We start from the raw sequence: 21,386 nt of genomic DNA on the forward strand, positions 1-21,386 counted from the left end.
AAGCATCATAAAGAAGAAGGAGACCAAGGACAAGGGTGAGAGAATGAACATGGCCTTTATCTATAGAGAGGGAAAGAGTATCTGTGTGATGCAAGGACATCCCAAATTTCTAAAGGCTAAAAGGGAAGAAACCAGAAGGTTGAAGAAAGAAGCTGTAAAACTCAAGGCTGACAAAAGAGCACAAGCAAAGCTTGAAAAACAGCTAAAGTCAAGCCAAGTTGAAGAAATGAAAGGAATTGAAGTCAGGGGTGAAGAAAAGATTGCTAACTTAGATGAGGTTCTTGGGAGCATATTTGGTGAAAATATGGAGGAAAGAGAGGAATGGCAGAAGGGAAACAGAAGAAAGGCCAAGGCACACAGAAGGAGTGAAGATAACCCTGAAGATACCAAATCTATATCTAAACCACTACCTTCCATACCTGAACCTTTTGTTGCTGATCCCTCTATAAATATCCATGGTGAACCAATCATTCCAAAAGAGGAACCTATTGATTGGGACAACATCACATTGCCTACCTTTGTAACCAATATACCACTACCAAAGAAACAGAAAAGAAAATCTAAATCTACACCTCCCCTAACCTCTAAGAAATTCACTCAAAAACAAAAACCTAACCCTAAGCCACCCATTTCTAAAGATGATTATGTTCACATCTGTGACATAAAAGAAGCTTCAGACATTAATCTCTATCTGGATGAGCTGGAGGAAGTAAGGGGAATAGCTGCCTACAGACAGCTACCAGAGAGATTGGTTTTCAGATATAAGGGAGCTGGGGAAAGAACATGGCCTCTCTACAGGATTCTAAATGAAGGCTACTCTACCTTGATCAGAGTCTTTTCAGCCATCAAAAAGGATTCTGGCTTTACCAGAACAGCCAAGACTGAAATTCTCAACAAGATTGCCAACATAAGGAAGACTTGGAGGGAACCAAATGCTTTGCCCAGAACCTTACTCATACAAGAAAGGGGAACTAAAATTCACAAATCACCTCATTGGTTGATGGAATTTAGAGATGACAAAGGAGTCAGAAGATTTTTCAGACTTGAAGACCAACTCAAGATTGCCAGCAATGAAACTCTCAAGGAAATGCAATCTAAGTTGGATATCAGTGATGAAGATGAAGCTGAATTCTTCAGACAACTCCAACTCCAAATTGAGGAAAATGACAAAGGGCTAGGAAAGAAAACCAGGGAACAAAGAAGAAAATGATGATTTGCTCAGGCTAGAGGAGCACCCTTGGAAATACTGTAAATCTTCAATTACCTCCTAGTACATACACTTTTGCAGCACTTTTTATATTTCTACTTAGTTTCAATTCAAATATTTGTTAAGTGTTTTGTTATCATCAAGTTAACCCTGAATTTATGCCTACAGTTCTTATAGACATAAATAGGGGGAGATTGTTAGGAATATATGTGCATTAGTTTGATGATATGTTTAACAAAACACTTAAGTAGAAATTTAGTGTCTGTAGCCTCAACGGATAAGACCACTTTGGCTATCCGTTGATGGTGTAGCTTTACTTAGAAATAAGTCTAGTATTGTAGCATATTTCAGTCTCTGTATTTAAAATTGTAATTCTTAGAAGTTGAGAGAAACTATGAGTCATGTTGACTACTAGATGATATGCAGATAGGAAGGCCAATTGTAAATATTTCATGCCTTGTAATTTTGTATAAATGAAGTGGTATCAACGGATGACTTAAAGACCTTCAACGGATGAGAAGCTAAGCTTCAACGGATGTCTCTAAAGCTTCAACGGATAACATCCTTCAACGGATGAGAGCATCAACGGATGAAAGCTTCAACGGATAACATCCTTCAACGGATGAAGTCATCAACGGATGAAAGCTTCAACGGATGTTCTGCTAATTAGCCGTTGATAAGTGGTAGTTGTACCTACAAACAGAGGCACGTGGGTTGACAGAGAAAACCTGAGATGTGGTAGCCGAATTTCAGGATCAACAGAAAAAGCAGCCGTTCTTCTTTAGTACAAAGTTGCAATAGTCAACAAAGTACTTGAGTGAACAGGAAAAGAAGCAAGTGAAGAACTTATTTTACTGTTGTAATTTTATATTTTTTTTTCACTTGTACACTTGGTAATATATATAAACCAAGAAGAAGCTAGTAATTAGAGAGAGAGATTTTTCCAGAGCTGTTAAGAAATATCTTGAGAGAAAATTCATCTAGTTTGTACTAGGATGCAGCTGTGATCAACATTGTTGAACACAGATTTTCTAATATACCATCTCTGGTGGAACAACAAATCCACCAGAAAAGTTTTTAAAGTTTGTTGTGTTCTTTACATTTTGTGTTTGAATATATATCTGTCTGCATTAGCTCAAAGCAATTCATACACTTGTTCATCTAGAACACACTGCTTTAATAAACTTCTCAAAACTTGAAAAAGTTTTGAGATTTACATTCAACCCCCCCTTCTGTAAATCTCATTGTTAGTCCTCTAGGAATAACAACCTCGTATTATCATCTCCTTCTCGTAGCCAAAATAGTTTAGCACGCTGTTTCCAATAAATTTCTTCCTGAAGTAAAAGTGTATTCAACTGTTCTTTCTCACTTAGATACTTCTTAACATTCTCAGCATCCTCACAGTCTACGAGCTCTTCTAAGTTTGCCTTATGCTTTCTTATTTTTTCTCTGAATTTATGAAAGAACGATCTTCCCCACCTGGCCATGAACGAGGTGATTTCAACAATTTTTGGGAGAAGGTGTAATATTGGAGTCGAAACCCAAATTTCAGAAACTTCCTTAACAAAGTTTGGTTCTTTTAACCAAATGTTCTCAAATCGGAAACGCCACTCCTTCTTTGATATCTCAGAAATAACCTTATTATTAATCTTAGTACTTACTAATGCTTAACCAAAAAAAAAAGTAATAATATTAGTAATAGTAGAGGTACAAAAATAACTGCAAAAAACACGTGACATGTTTTAATTGGGAGATTTATATTAATACATATGAGCTACTTTATATTTATGATAAATCAACCAATCACAAACCAACACCTCATTTTTTTGGGAAAGTTGAGGAAATTTTTTTCGGGAGTTCTAAAACTACTCTAAAAATATTAATATTTAAGTAATTTAAAATAGTGAAATAATAACATATTAAAAATGATATTTAATTAAAGGTTAAACATGTTATTTAAAAATATGAAATAGTAAAATTAATTATAATTAACTTAAAATAGTAAAAAAAATGGAAAATGGGACATAATTACAAATAATGTAACAAATAGATATATTTTAAATGAGTTTTTAAAATGGACCGTATTCATAAAAAAGTCTTTTAAATAACACATAAACTTTTATTTGTCTAGGGTTTAGGCGCAATTGAAGGATGAGGAGTTTAGCCCAATTGAAGATGAAGATGGTGCACAATCTTTTGTGCAAAAGAATGAGACTTTACACTGTAAACCTTGTATACAACTCTTCTTGGTATGTATCTTCAAGAAATCATCACACTGCCACTAAGTTTCCCAGCTTCAATTCTACTGCTAACACTTATAGGCAAGCATCCACATGCCCCCATCTCCCAGGTTAGCCTTTACACAATTATTTTTGTTAATTATGAAGTTTGATCAAGAATTATAAGGTTCTTTACTTGTTTAGAATTGATTATAAGTTATAATGATGCCAAATATTGCATTTTCTTAGTTGAATTGGTTGCTTTAAAAGGGTTGTTATGTTTTTGCTTGCAATCTTTTGGTAATTATTTTTTTTTTCAATCGTTTAGACTTTGATCATAGAATTCAAAATTTACAGAAAACAAGGAGCAGCTGTTGGAAGAGAATAAGATTATAAGGAAAGGAGACATCATTAATTTGCACGATCTCCTTTTCACCAAGTATAGGGATTATGTCATCAGACATAAGGACCACGTCGACGTCCAGGTAAGTACAAATGTATCACAGTTTGGACATATGTTGAACTAATTCTGGAATATCACAGCGCGTCCATTAAAATGATATTTCTGTCAAGTAATTCTTATAATAGGGACTATGCAGTCAGACAAACTTGGGTTACCTGATGCCATGTCCAATTAACTATTTGTTTGGTGTGTGTTGTCGATTAAAATGATATTTCCTCCTAGTGATTCTTGTTATAGGGATTATGTTGTCAGACATAATGATGACCTTGACGTCCTGGTATGCTTAGCTGTGCGTATCATAGTTTGCATATATGTAGAATTGATTCTGTAACATCACATTGTGCATGAAGCTTATATAACAATAGGCCAAGAAGTGGAAGTATAATTTTAAAACCGTAAGTAGAAGCATAATTGCATTATGTGTTGGGTCACGTCAATGCCATGCTTAAGCATCCATGTGTGTGGTTAGTGTCGAAGATTAAAATGTCTTTTATCTAGTGTCTTGAATTATTGCAAGTATGTTATATTGTTCATGAGTACTTTTGTTTAAGGTTGACTTGATAAGGCTATGCCGTATTCTTACATGTGTACCTATATCATTTTAGACTGCACATTGATGAAACAAAACCTTCTTTTTAAGCCCACTGAATAATTTTATATATTAATAGTAGAAACTAAAGTATGTGTAAATAAAATCAAATCCAAGTGCCTATAATTTGTTGTTATGACCTTAAGAGTAAGGACAGTAACATGTAACACTCTTCTTTTTAGTAATATTTGGTCTCGCAAATAAACTATCAATACTTTAAAAAATTGTTGTGCAAACTTGCCTTCTAGCATTGACTAAGATTGGAAGTATTCCAAGTTTATTTCAAAATATAAGCACACTTATATTTTGGATACCAGCAGATTAAGCACACTTATATTTTGTCAACACTAGATCCTTCTCCTTAGTGGCCAATTTAAGCATTTGTTCCATAGATTTAATTTCCTAGGTAGTTCTTCTTTTTCCCCTGTGTAATACTTTTTTGTTGCGTTGATGATGGGCATTGGGCACAATCTTTTCTGCAACAGAAGAGTTAAATGCAGTTCACATCCCTCATCTTTGCTGTATTTAAATTCTGATAAACAACCCTTTCAGTCCCATATACTATAGCCCAAAGACTACCTCTTATAGAGTAAAAGTTAGGCCTATCTTGATAGCTAGACTATTTCATATAGTTCTACCATCTATAGAGTGTAGACACTGGTACTATCACTAGTTGGTCAGTAAAAAAATTACAATATATGCCTCTCCCGCACCTCCACGAATCTGATCTGTGAAATACGGCGACACGCCACGGTGGCGCACCCCGTACGTTTTCCGCCGCACCCCTGCATGGTTGTCATGGCGCTAAGTCGAGGCGAGTCGATGGACCTCCGGCTAGTCGACTAGTTGATCAGTCGTGGACTAGTCGACCAAAACAAATATAACTATAATTAAATATAATATAACATATATGTATATTTTTTATAATTTAGGCTTCTAAATTCCAAGTTTCTAGCATCTACCAAAATATTCTAGATCAGATCCTTGTATTTCATATCCAAGGATGAGGACTTGTCACAACTTTGTTAATTATTATAACTTTCAATTAAAACTAACAAGTACATACATTCATACATGATACATATATGTATATATACAATCATATTCGTATACATATACACACATAATATATATGTATAGTTATAAAATATCATATTATACTTATATTGTCGTACATATATGTATATAACTATGTATATATATATATATGAAAGAAGAAAAAGAAGCTTAATGTGAATTAAGGTTAAAGAAGATTGATAAGTGGAAAAGCTCAGTATATGTCATTTAGGGCTGGGTTGCACAGTTTGTCTTGTTAGATTAGAAATTAGGGTTGAAATCTCTGTTAAAATGGATTTGAACAGGATTTGGGCCTTTAAAATAAACCAGTCGATGACCTGGAATGACTAGTCGGCTCGACTAGTCGCCCAGTCGACCAGTCAGTCGACTAGTCGCTCGAAATATCTGATTTTCTCCAGTCGACAAGTTCAGTCGACTTTTAAATCTCGACTGCTCGACTAGTCGTCGACTAGTCGCGACTAGTCAAGCGCCGTGACAACCATGCACCCCGGCGCACCGCCGCACCCGAACGTATTTGGTGCGCAGTACGCCAGGGAGGTGCCGCACCCCTGCTTTCCAGGTTGTAGGGCAGTCTGGGAGCTGAATAAGGGCTTCCCGGTAAAAATTATCATTTCCATATAGGGGGACCCTCTTCAAGGGATGATTGTACGGATACCCCAATCGCGGGAAGTATAGAGGTTGTTGATTGATTCCACCCTCTCCATGCATACGCGGGTTAGGATAGTGTGTCAGGCCACAGGGTGGCGGCCTCATAATCACTATTTTCTACAATTGCTTTCGAGCTTATGAAATAGAACACGTAGATTTATCATACAGTTACTCCTTTTGATGTGATTTGAATGCTTTATTCTAAAGTTCCATATCCATGTCTGCAATAAATGGTATTGTCGAAACTATGCAAAATTCAGGCTTTTCCACTCTGGTTTTAAACAAAATTTGTCAATGTTTCCAATGATTCCTGATAAGCGTTATAATATGTCTGGTGTCCCATGATCCATTGTTACCACATTGCGCATAGTACCGATTCATTGCTATATGAACCTGCGTACATGAGATCCACAATTGGAGCTTGGAATCTAACAATGCTCATGTGTTGTATGCATATATGAACATGATAATTGATAAGTTTGAGAAACTCTCTTTGTTTGATGATAGTGGGAAAGCCTCATCCTCATATTCAAATGTAGTATCTCGTCTTACTTCTCATAGCGTTTCTACTAGTAGAATCAAGCCTATGCATTATCATAATCATTATCCTCGTAGTGTAATTGGATCACATATGTCTAAAAATCTGAGATTATATGAACTACAAGCCCTAGCCCGCTTAAAAGAAATAATTAAAGCAACACATTCCCCATATGTTTCTACCCTATGGTTTGCTGGAATATCTTTCTTCAAATAAAATCTCTGTGGGCTTGGGATATCGTTTTAAGCCTGGACATCCAAACTTTCTCATGCATGATATTCAAATACCAGCCTGGGATATTGTTTTGATCGTTTCAAAATCTTGTATGATTCGCTTGTTTTTTCTCAGATGTACACTGATCTGAGTTCTTATGCTAAGGGATGCTTACTGATTGAAATGAAAGATTGAATATCTAAATTCAAATGAGACAAAGCTAAGGGATCTGAACTGCATTTAACTCGCAACAGGATGAAAATTTATACTACAAACTTTGTACAACTCTTCATATGTATCTTCGAGAAAGTATAACAATTATACCAAAATTCCCATCTGCTTCATTTCAAGCGCATCGACTGTCTAACTATTATAGGGAAGCATCCACATGTCCCTACTTCTCAGTTTAGCCTAAATTTCAGAATCTCCAGTTAAATATTAGTTTTGGAATATAACAGTGTGCATGCGAAGCTACATTGCTTAAATAAATATACCTGTCATAATTAAACAATTGAATCTTTCTAATTTTACTTTTGACATCATTATAGTCTGCTGGTAATCTGCGAAACTGTAACCAATATAGAAGTTATATCATTGTAGGCCGTATAAATTGTGAAACCGTAAGTAGAAGTGTAATTGCATTATAAGATGGGTCACCTTGATGCGATGTACCCATTTTTTTGGTTCGTATCTTCTTTTTAAATGATATCTCTGTTACTAAGTGTCTTGAATGATTTTAAGTTATTTAGTTCATGGGTAATGAGTACTATTGTTTAAGGTTTACTGGATAAGACTATGCCCTATTCTGTATGTACCTAGATTATTTTCTGTATGTCTATGTATAAGAATATCATGGAATCATATGCATTTTTCCATATCTTTCTCTCTTTTATATGCGATTTCTCTTTTTTTTCATGGCTGGTCCTGCTCTTAACACTTGGTTGGTCTCTCTCCAAAACTATAGGCCAACCATTGCTTTTGGACTGCGCTTTAATCAAAACAAAATCCTTTTGTTTATGTGTGTGTGTGTATATATATATATATATTGGTTCAGTGAAGGTTTAGACTTCAAAGCAGATGTGTGAGTAATTTCAGGTACATGTGTCTATTCATTGTAATGACTCACTGTAGAATGAGTACAATAACATTTGAGACTATATTGTGTATAGTATTTGGACTCACAAACTAAAATATCATTACTTTAAGAGATTTATTATTCTGTTAACTTTTGTAGGTGAAGGCATCGCAATTGGCAGGCAAGGTTTTAGTTCTGTATTTTTTGCCACTACATCATGATTATGTGTATTCGAGGATTTCCATATCATACTTGATAGACACTTACACTTATCTGCTGCCTGATAATGTTTTTGAGGTTGTCTTGGTCGCTTATGGGACTGCAGAAGATTTGCGTTACAACCAGTCTAATTTTGAGTCTATATTTTATCACATGCCATGGACTGCCATCCCATTCCCAGATATTACATCTAGGGAACGTATGGTACGTAGATTTGGTATCGACAGACTGCGGTGTTGCAGTACCTCAGTTATCATTGATTCATCTGGCATGGTTATGCAAAATAATAGTTGTCAATTGTTCAAAAAATATGGAGGCCTGGGTTATCCTTTCAGCGATGAAAGGATAGAATTTCTAAAAGCTCAAGATGATGCAACTGCTGAGAAGCCCTCTTTGGAAGTGCTCTTGGGTTCCCCAAAAAATGATTATGTCATCACAAACAAAGGGGATAAGGTATGAATGCCTTAGCATAAAACATTTTGACGGATTGGACATTTGATAATTTTACTCTTGATAATTCCTGCTTTTTTATATTTCTTCTTCTCGTTAATTCACTTATTACTCCCAGGTACTTGTTGACACATTAGGAGAAAAGGTGGTAGCACTATATTTTTATGAAGAGGGTACTACTCCTGACTGGATGACAACAAATATTAAGACAACGTATGAAGAGTTGGCACAAAACAAATCTTGTTTTGAGGTTGTGCTCGTATATCTGTATGGCACAAGTGAAACCACTGATAATACGAGTGAAGAAACATTTCGGAATACATTTGAGACTATGCCTTGGTTGGCCCTTCCCTTCAGAGACCCAAGATGTGAGAGGTTGAAGCGCTTTTTTGGTGATCCACATGATATGAAGCTTTATACACTAGTTATCATTGGGCCACATGGGGAATTCATTGAACGTCAAGGTGCTGACTTTATTAGCAAATTTAATCTTTCAGCATACCCGTTCAGTCGTCACAGAGTCGCCAAGTCAGACACTGAAAAAGTAAGGGAACTGACGTTGGATATGCTCTGGGATCAGAACACTATTTTCAGACGAAAAGATGGGAGGAAGGTTAGTTTTTTTGACATCTTACATTCATATTACTAAATTCTGTATTTTACCCAAGAAATACTGAAAATCGATCTGACTAACACTTTTTGCATTATAATAAACAAAACCATCAATTATCCCATCTGGTTATCAGGGTAATTAACATATCTATACATGTATGTATAATTCTTGACAAACACACGCACACGTTTTTTGTATAGGTTCATTTGAAGTTCATGTTCTGTTATTATTTAAGATTAACCTTAATATGGTTAGGCCATGTTAATTATCAAAGTAGAACGTCTGTATGATTCATGGTTTTTTAAAACTCAATTCACTGTATGTATGATTCATGGTTTTCAATTTTTTTTCTCTACTAATTTTACTTAATAATCCACTGTTGTAGGTTCGGTTTTCTCAACTTGTTGGAAAGAGAATCATACTCTTCTTTGAGGGTAATGAAGTAGAGGCCAATGATGGTAGAAAATTATATGCAAAAGAGTTCCTAAATATGTTAAAAGGAAGGTACCTTAGCATGAAGGGCACAAGCGCTGAGTTTGAAGTAATATACATCACGAACAACAGAAAAGAATCCCAATACATTGAGCATATTAAAGATGTCCCGTCATGGTTTGTATCACCTGCATCTGAACTTTTACCCGTTGATCTTAGTTTGTGTTGTTGTTATTGTCACCTCTTGTCGGTACCTGTTGTTTCTGCTTTTTGGTGTGGATGTTGGTGTGGCGAATTTGGCGAATGGCGTCGAAGATCTTCTATGCTTGCCTTTGATCAAGATGGACAAGTTGTCAGAAAATCACTGATGCTTTCTTTTGAGGATGAGGAAAAAGATTTCCCGTTTTATGCTGGCAGTATGGAAAATGAGGCTTTTTCCGAATTACGTCATCTTTGCTCTTGGTGGATGTATAATGGCAAGGATAACTGACCAGTCTTCTTTAAGGCAATCGGAAGCCTCATGATAACCATAATTAAGGTGTACCTCACCCAATTACCTTGCCAGAATCAACCAATGAAAGTATACAAGGAGATGGATCTGAATGAGATGACTTTGCTTGATCATGTTTTTGTTTGCTCGGACACGTTGGACATTTGGTATTAAACGGTATTATTTAGTTTTTTTTTTCCTGGTAGGTAGACGTTATTATGTAGTTACTATGCAATTTGAACTTATTATTATTCTATTACCTTCGATTTAAATTATACAGCGAATGTGTTTAGTTATGTTATATTATAAATATAGTAAATATCTGTTTGTGTTTGCGTGTATAAATATATATGCTTCCACGGCCCTTTTTATAGATAAACAATTATGTACAGTTTTGGTTAAATTCATAAACAATTATCTGTAAACAGTTACTACACAAGAAATAGTGTGTAGCAAGTGTGATTCATAGTTGAAGTCAGCCAGAGGTCGAAACTTCATCTTGAAGGTGAAGACTCCACGGAAATATACTTCTGATCCTCGTCGATGTGGTTCTTCTGGTATTCCTCACATGGTTGCATTTGTCGAGTAGTAGTTTCTACTCCAATCTCATCGGCATCCTCAAATTTTAAGTTGGCTTATAAGCCTGTAACAGCTTATTGATGAGTGTTTATCGACCCAACTTATAAGTTGAATTTATAACTTATAAACTGATAAGTTGAAAGTAGGTAACGACGTACTTTTTCTGCACTTATTTTTTATTTTTTATTTTTTTTAACAATTTTAGTTTTAAAATATACTTTTAAAATGTTAATCAAACTTAAATTATATAAATTAAGATAATTATATTTAAAAATTATTTATTTTAGTTCATTTAAATAAAAAAAAATTATGACTTATAAGTTAAATTATTCAAATACTTATATAACTTATAAGTATTTATTAACTTATCACTTATCAGTCACTTATTCGATTTAAGTCATAAGTTACTTATTTTAAGATTTCACAAACGGACACTTATCATTGCTAATTTTTTCTCCTCTTATCTTGTGATCATATCTTCTGTCTCATTTGTTCTCCCCCTCCCCCCTTCCGATATCAGCTCAATATTTCAGCTCAACTTATATTTGCCCACAATGAAAGCTTTAAAATGAGTTTAAAAATAATGTGGTTAAAAGTTTAAAAATAATGAAAGCTCAACTTGTGCCCTAAGGACACATGATTATCAACATTAAATATATACTTAATGAGTTTCAAGTGATTAAAAGTTTATTCTCCGTCTTCCCGAGAATTTACAAGAGCAGATTTTTTGAAAATGTATTTATCTTGTATTGTTCTATATCTCCTTTTGGCCCGCTTTCATTTTAGTTGTGATATATATTAAAAAGAAAAAGTGTATTTTAAATATTTTATATATAATTGAAATTAAATTTTAGAGAGATTATAAATTTGGTAATTGTGTTCTTATCACGTAATATAATTATTAATGTTGACTACCTTTGACAAATGATTTTCATTATTGTTTCGCATTTCCTTAGATTTATTTATTTTATTAAATTCATACACATTCAATATTTAAATTCAAATTTGATTTTTTATATAAATTTATTTATTCTGTGCCGCAAGCCAGACCTATAAGCTAAACATCTCACAGGTTTATTTATAGTATCTAGTATTTTATTGTAACAAATATTGTATTAAATGTTATGATTATACATTTTAAATGGAAATAATAACAATAAATAACAATAAAATGTTAAAAATAATTTCATTCGTAAATAAGCGATTATTAAAATTTTCATCTGCAACCGATCTAAGTTTCACGATTATCCACAAAACGCGACTGGATTGTGAACTATTGCTACGGTTGAATTCTACGATTGAGTGATTCACCCGTACACCCCTGCATTCTATCGCACTAATGTTCATATTTTTCAGAAATAAGCATGGTAAGAACGTGTTTCATATTTAATTGTAGAATCAAACTTGTTATAAGTTTATAACGACCTTTTTGTCGACCCAAATGATAAATCTGATAACCTTCCCGGTTTGGCTTTTAATAAAGAAAAAAAGATATTCAGAAGCAAATAATTAAGTGGATTGTTTTATTGCAGTGTATTAATAAAATCCCGAGGGGATACTAGATAACTGGTGTGTGTATGTCATATATCAATGTCAATAATAATCCAACAAGTATTTAAATCAGTATAATGAAAAATTCAAAGACACATCCGTGCATTGGCACAAGTACAAGTAGTGAAACTGAATTCGAACAAAAATACCAATTTTAGTTACGAAACCAACAACACTACTAGTAGGTTATTGGACTTTGCATCAAGGTAAGCCAACTTACAATGCACACACACTTCTACGTCCGCGTATTATGTTTTTTCTTGGAGCTATATATACGAGGTAAATTCTCATTTACGTAGTATGAGTTGATCCGCAGCCCCTGATGCTTATCGTCATAACTCCCCCACGAGTAATAACGCTTTAATTCATAGAAGGCCTCTTCTTCCATGTTGCCACAAAAGGGAAAATCACTATCATGAACAGTAAAGTATGATGATTTCCTAACAACTCTTCCATACTGATCAAAGCCAAGCATTGAAGAATAACGAGAACGATTAGTCCATCTGTCACATTGGTCACACGAATGAAAAGAAATAGTACGTGCCAGCAATAGGTGACAACAACAGTGATACTGACTAAGATCAATGGGTAACAAGTCGGATGCTAGTGAGAAAAAACATGGCAGATCTGCAATCTGTAATTTGTAGGGAGATTCTGTTTCGCCTTGCCTAATGTATATCACTTCAAATTCATCACTTGAACCCTTCATGTCAAAATAGCTTTGTTTCAACATGCTTAGGAATTCGACTACCACTTCTCTACGATAACCATTCTCTCCATGACCCTCAAAAAAGAGTATTACTCTCTCTCCAACAAGTTCAGAAAGTCGAACCTAAAAAGTAGGATTACAATGAAAACAAGTAGTTAACAAACTTCCAAACCCATAATGCAATGAATAATTGAATATTGCATTGAGAGTCTAAGATGGATTAAGGAAGTAAAAGATTAATTTGTATTTATTTTATGACAGTAATCAAGGATAGAGTTTGTAATATATTTAAAAGCTTACTTATTTAAGGTAAGCAGATTATTAGGATTATTATAGTTCATAGTTGGGGGATATCACGAAATTCTTTATTTTGGTAGTTAATTAGCAGTAATCATAAATAGCTCTCTTGTTATAGGGATTAGTTAGAAAGTTATCCTAACAAACAAAATGTAATTTATCATAATCCTGAGATTGATAAATTATTAATTTTGAGATTCTTCTATTGCTATGGTTTAGGCGTTGCACTGCAATCTGTCTAGCTTAGCCTTTATATTGTGTTCTACAAGAAATTTGTCCAACATTGATTTGGTATCAAGAGCCCCAATAATGTTAATCAAATGTGAGATATAAAACATCCAGTATTTCTTTACGCCACTAACTTTTTAAGGACATGGAAAATTAGTTATGTGAAAGGAAATAAACTGGACATAAAAGGTATTAGTCAAAACAGTAAAGACAAGATATCAAAATGTTAAAAGAACTAACCTCACTCTCATCCTTCCGTCTGAAGATAGTGTTTTGTTCCCAGAGCATTTCCAGCTTCAGTTGCTGTATTTTTTCAGTGTATAACTTGGCAACTCTCTCACGAGTAAATGGATATGCAGAAAGCTTAAATTTGTACATTATGTCAGCACCCCATGGTTCAATAAATTCCCCATGAGGCCCAAAGATTACAAGTGTAGGAGCTTCATCAACACTCTGCTTATTAGGATAACCAAAAAAGCGCGCCAATCTTTCGCATTTTGGGTCTTTAAAGGGAATTGCCAACCAAGGCATATTCTCAAACGTATTCCGAAATGATTCTTCACTAGTTTTACCAATAGTTTCACTTGTGCCATGCAGATAAATGAGCACAACCTCGAAACACGATTTACTTAGGGCAAACTCTTTATATGCTTTCTTAATATTTGCCGTCACGCCTGTAGGAGTAATACCCTCTTCATAGAAATATAATGCTACCACCTTTTCTCCAAGAGCGTCAATAAGTACCTGCCAGAAGTAATAGACTGATAGATGATTATCTTATAAAGTAAAATGTTAATAAAACAGGTCTCGTTTGAGTAGAATTATCATTGTTAAACCGATTGCAATGTTGTCAAATACACATTTAAATGCCACATCCATACCTTGTCCCCTTTGTTTGAGATGACATAATCACGTTTTGGGGAAGCCAAGAGTGCTTTTAAAGAAGGCTTCTTAGCAGTTGCAACATCTTGAATTTCTAAATGTTGAATCCATTCGTCGCTAAAAGGGTAGCCCAGACCTCCATATCTTTTAAATAAGTTGCAACCATCATTTTGCAGAACCATGCCAGATGAATCAATGACAACTGAAGAAGGGTGACGACTCGGCCAGCGAATAGCAAATCTACTAGCCAGACGTTCTCTTGATGAAATATCCGAGAATGGAATGGCAGTCCATGGCATGCAAGAAAATATAGCTTTGAAAATCTTGTTGGAGTTGGTATAAGAATCACTTAAAATTTTATCTTCTGAAGTCCCATAAGCAACCAACACAACCTCAAAATTATTATCAGGCAGCAGATAAGTGTACGTGTCTATCAAGAAAGATCTAGACCTCAAAGATGTATTGGAATAAACAGGGCGTAATGGCACAAAATACAACACAGTAACCTTGTCATCCAAATGCGCAGCCTTCACCTACAAACTCACAGTACATGTATGTGTTATCAGCGCTTGAGTTATGATGAGAAGAGTTTTGAGTTTTGGGTAAATGAGATAAGTACCTGTTGAGCATCATCATACTTGACAAGGTAATCCCTGTGTCTGGTGAAAAGGAGGTCTTTCAAGTTAATCATATCTCCCTTTCTTATAATTCCATCTTCACCTTCTGTGTCAAATCAATTAATGATTTATAATAAAGGATACAAGAAACCAGTAGAAAAAATAAAATCGCGCAATTGTAGTAAAGTTAGAATTTTGAAAGTTTAGTTTATTAACGGCTGGTAGTTTTTTTTTGACGGAATATTACGGCTGGTAGTTGAATCTGGCTCAAACTGCAATTTACTTCTTGGATCAAGAAACGAAATCCGATCCCGTTTTTGTGATCCTTTCATCCAAACACATCTATACACATACAAATCCCCAATTTCTGTTCATAATCATCGAAACCCAAAGTTTTTGATTAATTTAAATTCTTTCTAAATTCGGTGTGTTCCTACAACTCGTATATTATCAATTTCTTGATTCTCTATTAGGAAGTCGATCGTTTCATTAGTTTGGCATTCAAAATTCAATTCTTTTATTTTTCTTGTTATTAAAATTCCATCTCTAGTTACTTGTTCTTGAGAATCATCCATCTTCTCTGGAAAATCTATGTTACGATTTTCTGTAACATGTTGCTGGTGGGAGATATACGTAACTTAGATAGCGAAGTTACTGAATTCACAGAGGCATAGAAACAAACAGGCTAAGAGGAATGTTGGTGTTTCCAATTCATCTGATACATCTCTTGATCATATTCAAGTATTTTGGAAAGATTACTGAAAGTGTTTGGAGGAAGGAGGGAGGGTGAAGGAGTTACGTGAGGGGACGTTGGAAGTTGACATGTGGGGATAGACGGCTCCTCTTTTCTCCGATCAGCTCCCGCTTCTGACATCATCAATCCATCGCAAACACAAATCACAGTAATGGCGGAAACTGATTGGGTTAATAGTATTTGGAAGCCATCATTGAGCCTGATCCAGGATTTGAAGAAGCGCGGTTACAAAATGCCCAAAACAGTTATTTTCGTCAACATGGCAGTTATTTTCAAATAAAAAATGTTAAATGTATTTGAAATTAGGTAAGTCCCATGTGAATAATGCCATAGGCTCAGGTTTGTGTCTATCTATTTTTTAATTATACCATCAAATTTTATTTATTAGTTGAAATTTTTACATTTTTTATATATAATTCACATACACACACAAGCCGGACACACAAGCCGGGGGTCTTTCGGGAAGGAGCCTCATGAGGCGAAGGCTCCGTACATCTTACCCTCCCCAGACCCTGCGGGATATATATGTTTGATTTGGTTTGGTTTGGATACAAGAAACCAGTAGCAGTTACTTAATTACAAACTTCATAATCAACTCTAGGTCTACACAATAGCAATTGATACAATTGGGGGTAATTAGAAAACGGAACTTCATAACCAAGTCTAGGTCTACATAATAGCAATTCATACAATTGGGGGTAACTAGAAAATGGGGAAAAAGAGTTACCAACAGTCGCAGGTCTATGATAACATCTTGAAGAAGATACATATAAGTATGGATCGTATATTTTCATGCTTCTTCTGCTGCGCATCATCAATTTAACTAAGCCCCTCATCTTCATCAATATTGCCCCTACTACTACGTATTCTTCACTTTATATCGAAACTGATGTATGTAATGTACCTATAAGACTAAGGCCACGTTTGCTTACTATAAGTTTTGGATAATAATTTGAGAATAGTAATTTCATTATTATTAGTTTTATAAATTAAATAATACTAGCTTAAAACCCGTGCGATGCACGGATCGCACAGATTTTTTTTAATATTATATACTTTTTTTAAAAAAAATTGAATTCAATTTTTAATTTTGTTCATTTAAAACTTTAAATGATATGACTTCATAATAATTAGAGAGAATTGCATTTTGCACCCCTTATATTTGGCCAAAACTCAATTGTATATACCTATTTTCATAAATTACAGTTTGCATCCCCCTACTTTGAAATCCGCTTCAACATGCACCATTTTTACCTAATTTTTTAGCCAAATTGCTATCTCCGACAATATATCTCATCTTTTTTCTTCAATAATAGATTATATATGTTGTTGAAGACAATAATTTGGGCAAAATTGACAAAATTTGGTAAAAAGGGTGCAACTGGAAGTAGAGCTGGCCAAACGAGCGGTTTGGCTCGGCCCGTTCGTAATTCGGCTCGTAAATGAACGAATAATTACTCGGCTCAAACGATCTAGTCCAACGATCCGAACACGAATTCCATTTGGTGAAACCGGAACCGGACCGGCCCGAACCGTGTAATTCGTAAGCGAATAGAGCAGCAGAAAACATGTTTTAACCGCGAATAAGTCGTTCGTCTGGCACGCGAATTATTCACTATTCACCTGGCACGCGAATTATTCGCTCGTTCGGCCCGCCAGCGAAACGGTAACCTGCATCTGCACCTGCATGCCCCTGCATCATCACTAACTTTATTTTTTAAAACTAACAAAATTATTTTTAAAAAACTAACTTTTTAAAAATACGATGAAAAATAAAATTTTACTAATCTAATAATATAATCTTAAAAATGTTGAAATATGTTAAAAATCGATGATAATCTTTTTCATTATAAGGAAATGTAAATAAAAAAACAAAAAACAAAAAAAATAAAATAAAAACAGAAATTCACTGAAACATAAATGCAAAAATATAGTTGAATGTACAAATAAAAATCAAAACATAAAAAAATCTAGTACATTGTACTAAGTAAAAAACAAAACATAAATTTTTGTTAGTACACGATGCAGGCACGTGGCGCCACACCCAACCCCCCAACCCAACCTGACACAATTATATTCGTTATTCGCCATTCATTCGCCTATTTAATTCATTCATTCATTATTCGTTATTCGCCTATTCATTCATTCATTCGTTATTCGTCTGTTTATTCGTTTATTCGCCTGTTCGTCAAATTCGTTCTATTCGCGATCCGTTCACGGTTTCATATTCCTTCTAACCGGCCCGGCCCGGCACGACACGCTCTACTTTACGGGTCGTTCACGATCTACCTGAGTAATGAACCAGACCGCCGGAAATTCGGTCCGGCCCGCAAGAACCGACCGTTTGGCCGACTTTGTCTGGAAGCGGATTTCAAAGTAGGGGATGCAAACTGCAATTTAGGAAAATAGGTATACAAAATTGATTTTTGGCCAAATATAAGGGTGCAAAATGCAATTCTCTCTAATAATTATATTAGTAGACATATATGTTCATAACTTTTTAGAACATTTAAACTTATCTAAAGTAATAGCATTGGTAATGAGGGAAATATTATTATAACGAAATTAATATTTTATTGAGGGTAAAAATATAATGTCTTCATTATGTTGGGACCTTAAAAAATATTATTTTAGCATGTTGATTACTTATCGATTAACAGTAATTCTATAAAAGATATTTTAAAAAGACAATATTACTGATTGAACGATATAGTTTTATTGATAATTTTATGTGTATTTTAAAAAATATAATATTTATGTTTTAATTAAAATTTGATTTTTAGTTCACATCAATAGGATACAAATTATACTTAGTCTAATATTAATTTGATTTATCTCGTATCAGTGATTTATATTATTTTATTTTAGTCCGATGCCCAATACACCGGCCAAATCAAATTAATTATTTTTAGTTTAATTTTATTTTTTTTAAGTGTGGATCAATAAGATAATTTTGTTTTAGACTGAATAATTAGTATATATTATTTTATTTTTGTTGGTTGAATTGTATTTTTATTTTAGTTTTGTGTTAGTCTGAATCAATTGTATAATGTATTTTTTATCCTGGATAAATAAAATATATTATTTAGTTTATCCAAGTTCATTTGTATAATTTTTTTAGGAGGATTGAGAGTATTAATATTTTATCTTATCCCGAGTCACATTATATATCAACCAAATCTTAAGAATTATATTTAGTTTGTTTAAATTTAATTTAGCCTGAAATAACAAATTAGAATGATATAGAACTCGATATGAATTAAAATTTAAATTGGTAGAAGAAGTTGAATTTAATATAAATTATAGTGATATAGAGTTCGATATAAAATATAATTGAAATTGGTAAAATAATAGAGGAAGTTGATTTCAATATGAATTAGAATTAGAATTGATCAACTCAATAATTAAAATTAGAACAATTAAGTAAGGGTAATTAAGTAATTTCAGCAAGTACCGACCGACCAACTACCAAATTTTTAATGTTTCGTCTATTATAATATAGTATAGATTATATCTTCTTTATTTGAAAGGATTAAATATGTGATTAGATGGCAATCCATGGAGAGCTCGCTTAGATTAGATAGATTTTCGTCGAGAACCATATTTAAAAAAATTATAAATACATAATTTATTTCATTTTCATCATATATACTTACAAATTTTAATTACCAAATTAAAAACGAAGTTGCACAATTTTTTTATTTAAAATACTCATTGAAATTTGATAAAACAGTATAAAGTGGTTCTGTAGGACAATTATAGTAACCTCACACTTATCCAAAATTATTTCACAATAGAATCAATTTTTTTTCCAAATTTAAATTGTTAAAATATTTTATTATATTTAAATATTATTAGTATTCTACATTATCAACAAATTTGATGAAAGTATATAATAAAATTAAGGGTTCTCTAATGTTCACTAAGAGTCCTCTCTTGAAAAAAGGCCTAGATTATAATCCTTTAAAAAATTATTATAGTTTTTGTTTAGAAGGATAGTTATTAAATTGAAATATAATTTTTTAAAATTTTTTAATACTTTGCTTGTTTCAGTGGAATAGCCGATAAAAATTAAAAACATATCTCCTCAAGGGATTATATAATTCTTATATAACTTTTCACTGATTTTTTATAAAATAAATATGAGATTAGATGTTTTACATGATTACAATCATATCATCTAAATAATAATAATACTTAATAACATGAAAAAAAATAAGTTTTGTAAATACATGAGGTCATATTAATATTTACAGATATATCCTTAAAATTTTATATTATAAAATATTTTAACCTCAAATAATTTTACCCTCTACCCAATTTTCTCAAATCGTATTTACTGATCTATAAACATCATCATCTATAAACATAATAATATGAGTAAAATTAAGAAAATAGTTCCATTATATCATTTACTGGTCATAATCATCACGGAGAGTCCGCTTGGCCCCATGTGTTCCTGCTTGCATGATTATTGCCTATCATGAAGTGGCCATTTGTGTGGGTCTGAATTGCCTGTTCGGAACGGGCTCGTACGGAAATTCAATTTTATTTGTAATGAATTGGGCCGGTTAAAATTGAAGGGCCGGTTACTAATAAAGAAAAGTAAACCGGGGACCGATTCAGTCCGCACAAGGCGCACAAGCTCGCACAATCCGAATACTTATCTTTCATCTTGTCTCACTGCTCTTCTGTATCTTTCTTCTTTATTCATTTAATATTGCATCATTTTCTTGGAAAAAAAAAAAAAATATTGCATCATTTTGAAACTTGCCATAAGTGTGCACGTGTTCATGTAAATTTATAAATGTAAAAGCAAGTCAGTTGTTTGCCTTGGTTAATAAGAAAGTCCTAGGCTCCTAGTACACCTTTTGAGAATTATGAAGACTACATAAATGATAGGTTGCACATAAATTAAGATTTAAAGAAAAGCAGCCCGCACAAGCCCGCAAACCCGCACAATACATAGTACAACCCGACACGCTTAAAGTATCTGTTACGAATCTATTTTACACGGTTCAAGTCAGGCCCGGCACAGTCCACATCATCTCCGGGCTGGTTACGAATTTAAATTTCTAAATACCAACCCGGCCTGGACCACCCAGCCCGCCCGAATGGTCACCTCTTGATGACCCTTTATAGTATTTTTGAAGTTGGTTATGAATAGGCTTGGATTAGGATATAATTGATGGGTCGGGTACTATTGGGCCGTGTTAAACACACAACTTATTCATTCCTAATCAGCTGCAAGCCTAATAGTAAAACACGCGTTATGACCTCCAGGTTTGTTTACAATTGCTGCTGTTCATGTGTTGTAGAAAAAAATCAAGGCACTTAAAAATGCAATATGATGGCGATAAGGACTTCAAGTCATATCCGAAGATATTATGTGCCATCACCGGAAGAGTTTGTGTGTTGTGACCATATCCTCCCTTTATCTCTCTATTTCTCCTTCTATTTATCCTCCTTTTTTTGGGAGGAGTTATCCCTCAATAGCTAGGATGAGTCATATAAAAGGGAGTAAGGTGGCAAGTTT

General features: G+C 33.8%; 2 protein-coding genes across 6 annotated transcripts; one reads left to right on the forward strand and one right to left on the reverse strand.

The window, feature by feature from the left end:
- Nucleotides 1-3,310: 3,310 nt before the first annotated feature.
- On the forward strand, nt 3,311-10,534 carry LOC141717436 (putative nucleoredoxin 1). 2 transcript variants are annotated; one of them, XM_074519488.1, is made up of 6 exons: nt 3,311-3,557; nt 3,784-3,911; nt 8,189-8,215; nt 8,327-8,701; nt 8,817-9,311; nt 9,697-10,534. In XM_074519488.1, exons 1-6 carry the CDS (start codon nt 3,359-3,361, stop codon nt 10,231-10,233), a joined length of 1,761 nt encoding a protein of 586 aa, XP_074375589.1. In that variant the 5' UTR covers nt 3,311-3,358; the 3' UTR covers nt 10,234-10,534. The 2 variants fall into 2 exon arrangements, with proteins under 2 accessions (XP_074375589.1, XP_074375588.1); XM_074519487.1 differs by having other exon boundaries at nt 8,189-8,701.
- A 1,834-nt stretch (nt 10,535-12,368) lies between these two features.
- LOC141717437 (putative nucleoredoxin 1-1) lies at nt 12,369-16,760 on the reverse strand. 4 transcript variants are annotated; one of them, XM_074519492.1, is made up of 6 exons: nt 16,578-16,760; nt 15,896-16,049; nt 15,099-15,199; nt 14,479-15,012; nt 13,838-14,341; nt 12,369-13,195 (listed from the first exon to the last, which is right to left on the reverse strand). In XM_074519492.1, exons 2-6 carry the CDS (start codon nt 15,918-15,920, stop codon nt 12,599-12,601), a joined length of 1,761 nt encoding a protein of 586 aa, XP_074375593.1. In that variant the 5' UTR covers nt 15,921-16,049; nt 16,578-16,760; the 3' UTR covers nt 12,369-12,598. The 4 variants fall into 4 exon arrangements, with proteins under 4 accessions (XP_074375593.1, XP_074375592.1, XP_074375591.1 ...); XM_074519491.1 differs by having other exon boundaries at nt 15,099-15,202; XM_074519490.1 differs by lacking the exon at nt 15,896-16,049.
- Nucleotides 16,761-21,386: the final 4,626 nt, after the last annotated feature.

Source organism: Apium graveolens, chromosome 4, assembly GCF_009905375.1.
Source record: "Apium graveolens cultivar Ventura chromosome 4, ASM990537v1, whole genome shotgun sequence".
Lineage (NCBI taxonomy): Eukaryota > Viridiplantae > Streptophyta > Magnoliopsida > Apiales > Apiaceae > Apium > Apium graveolens.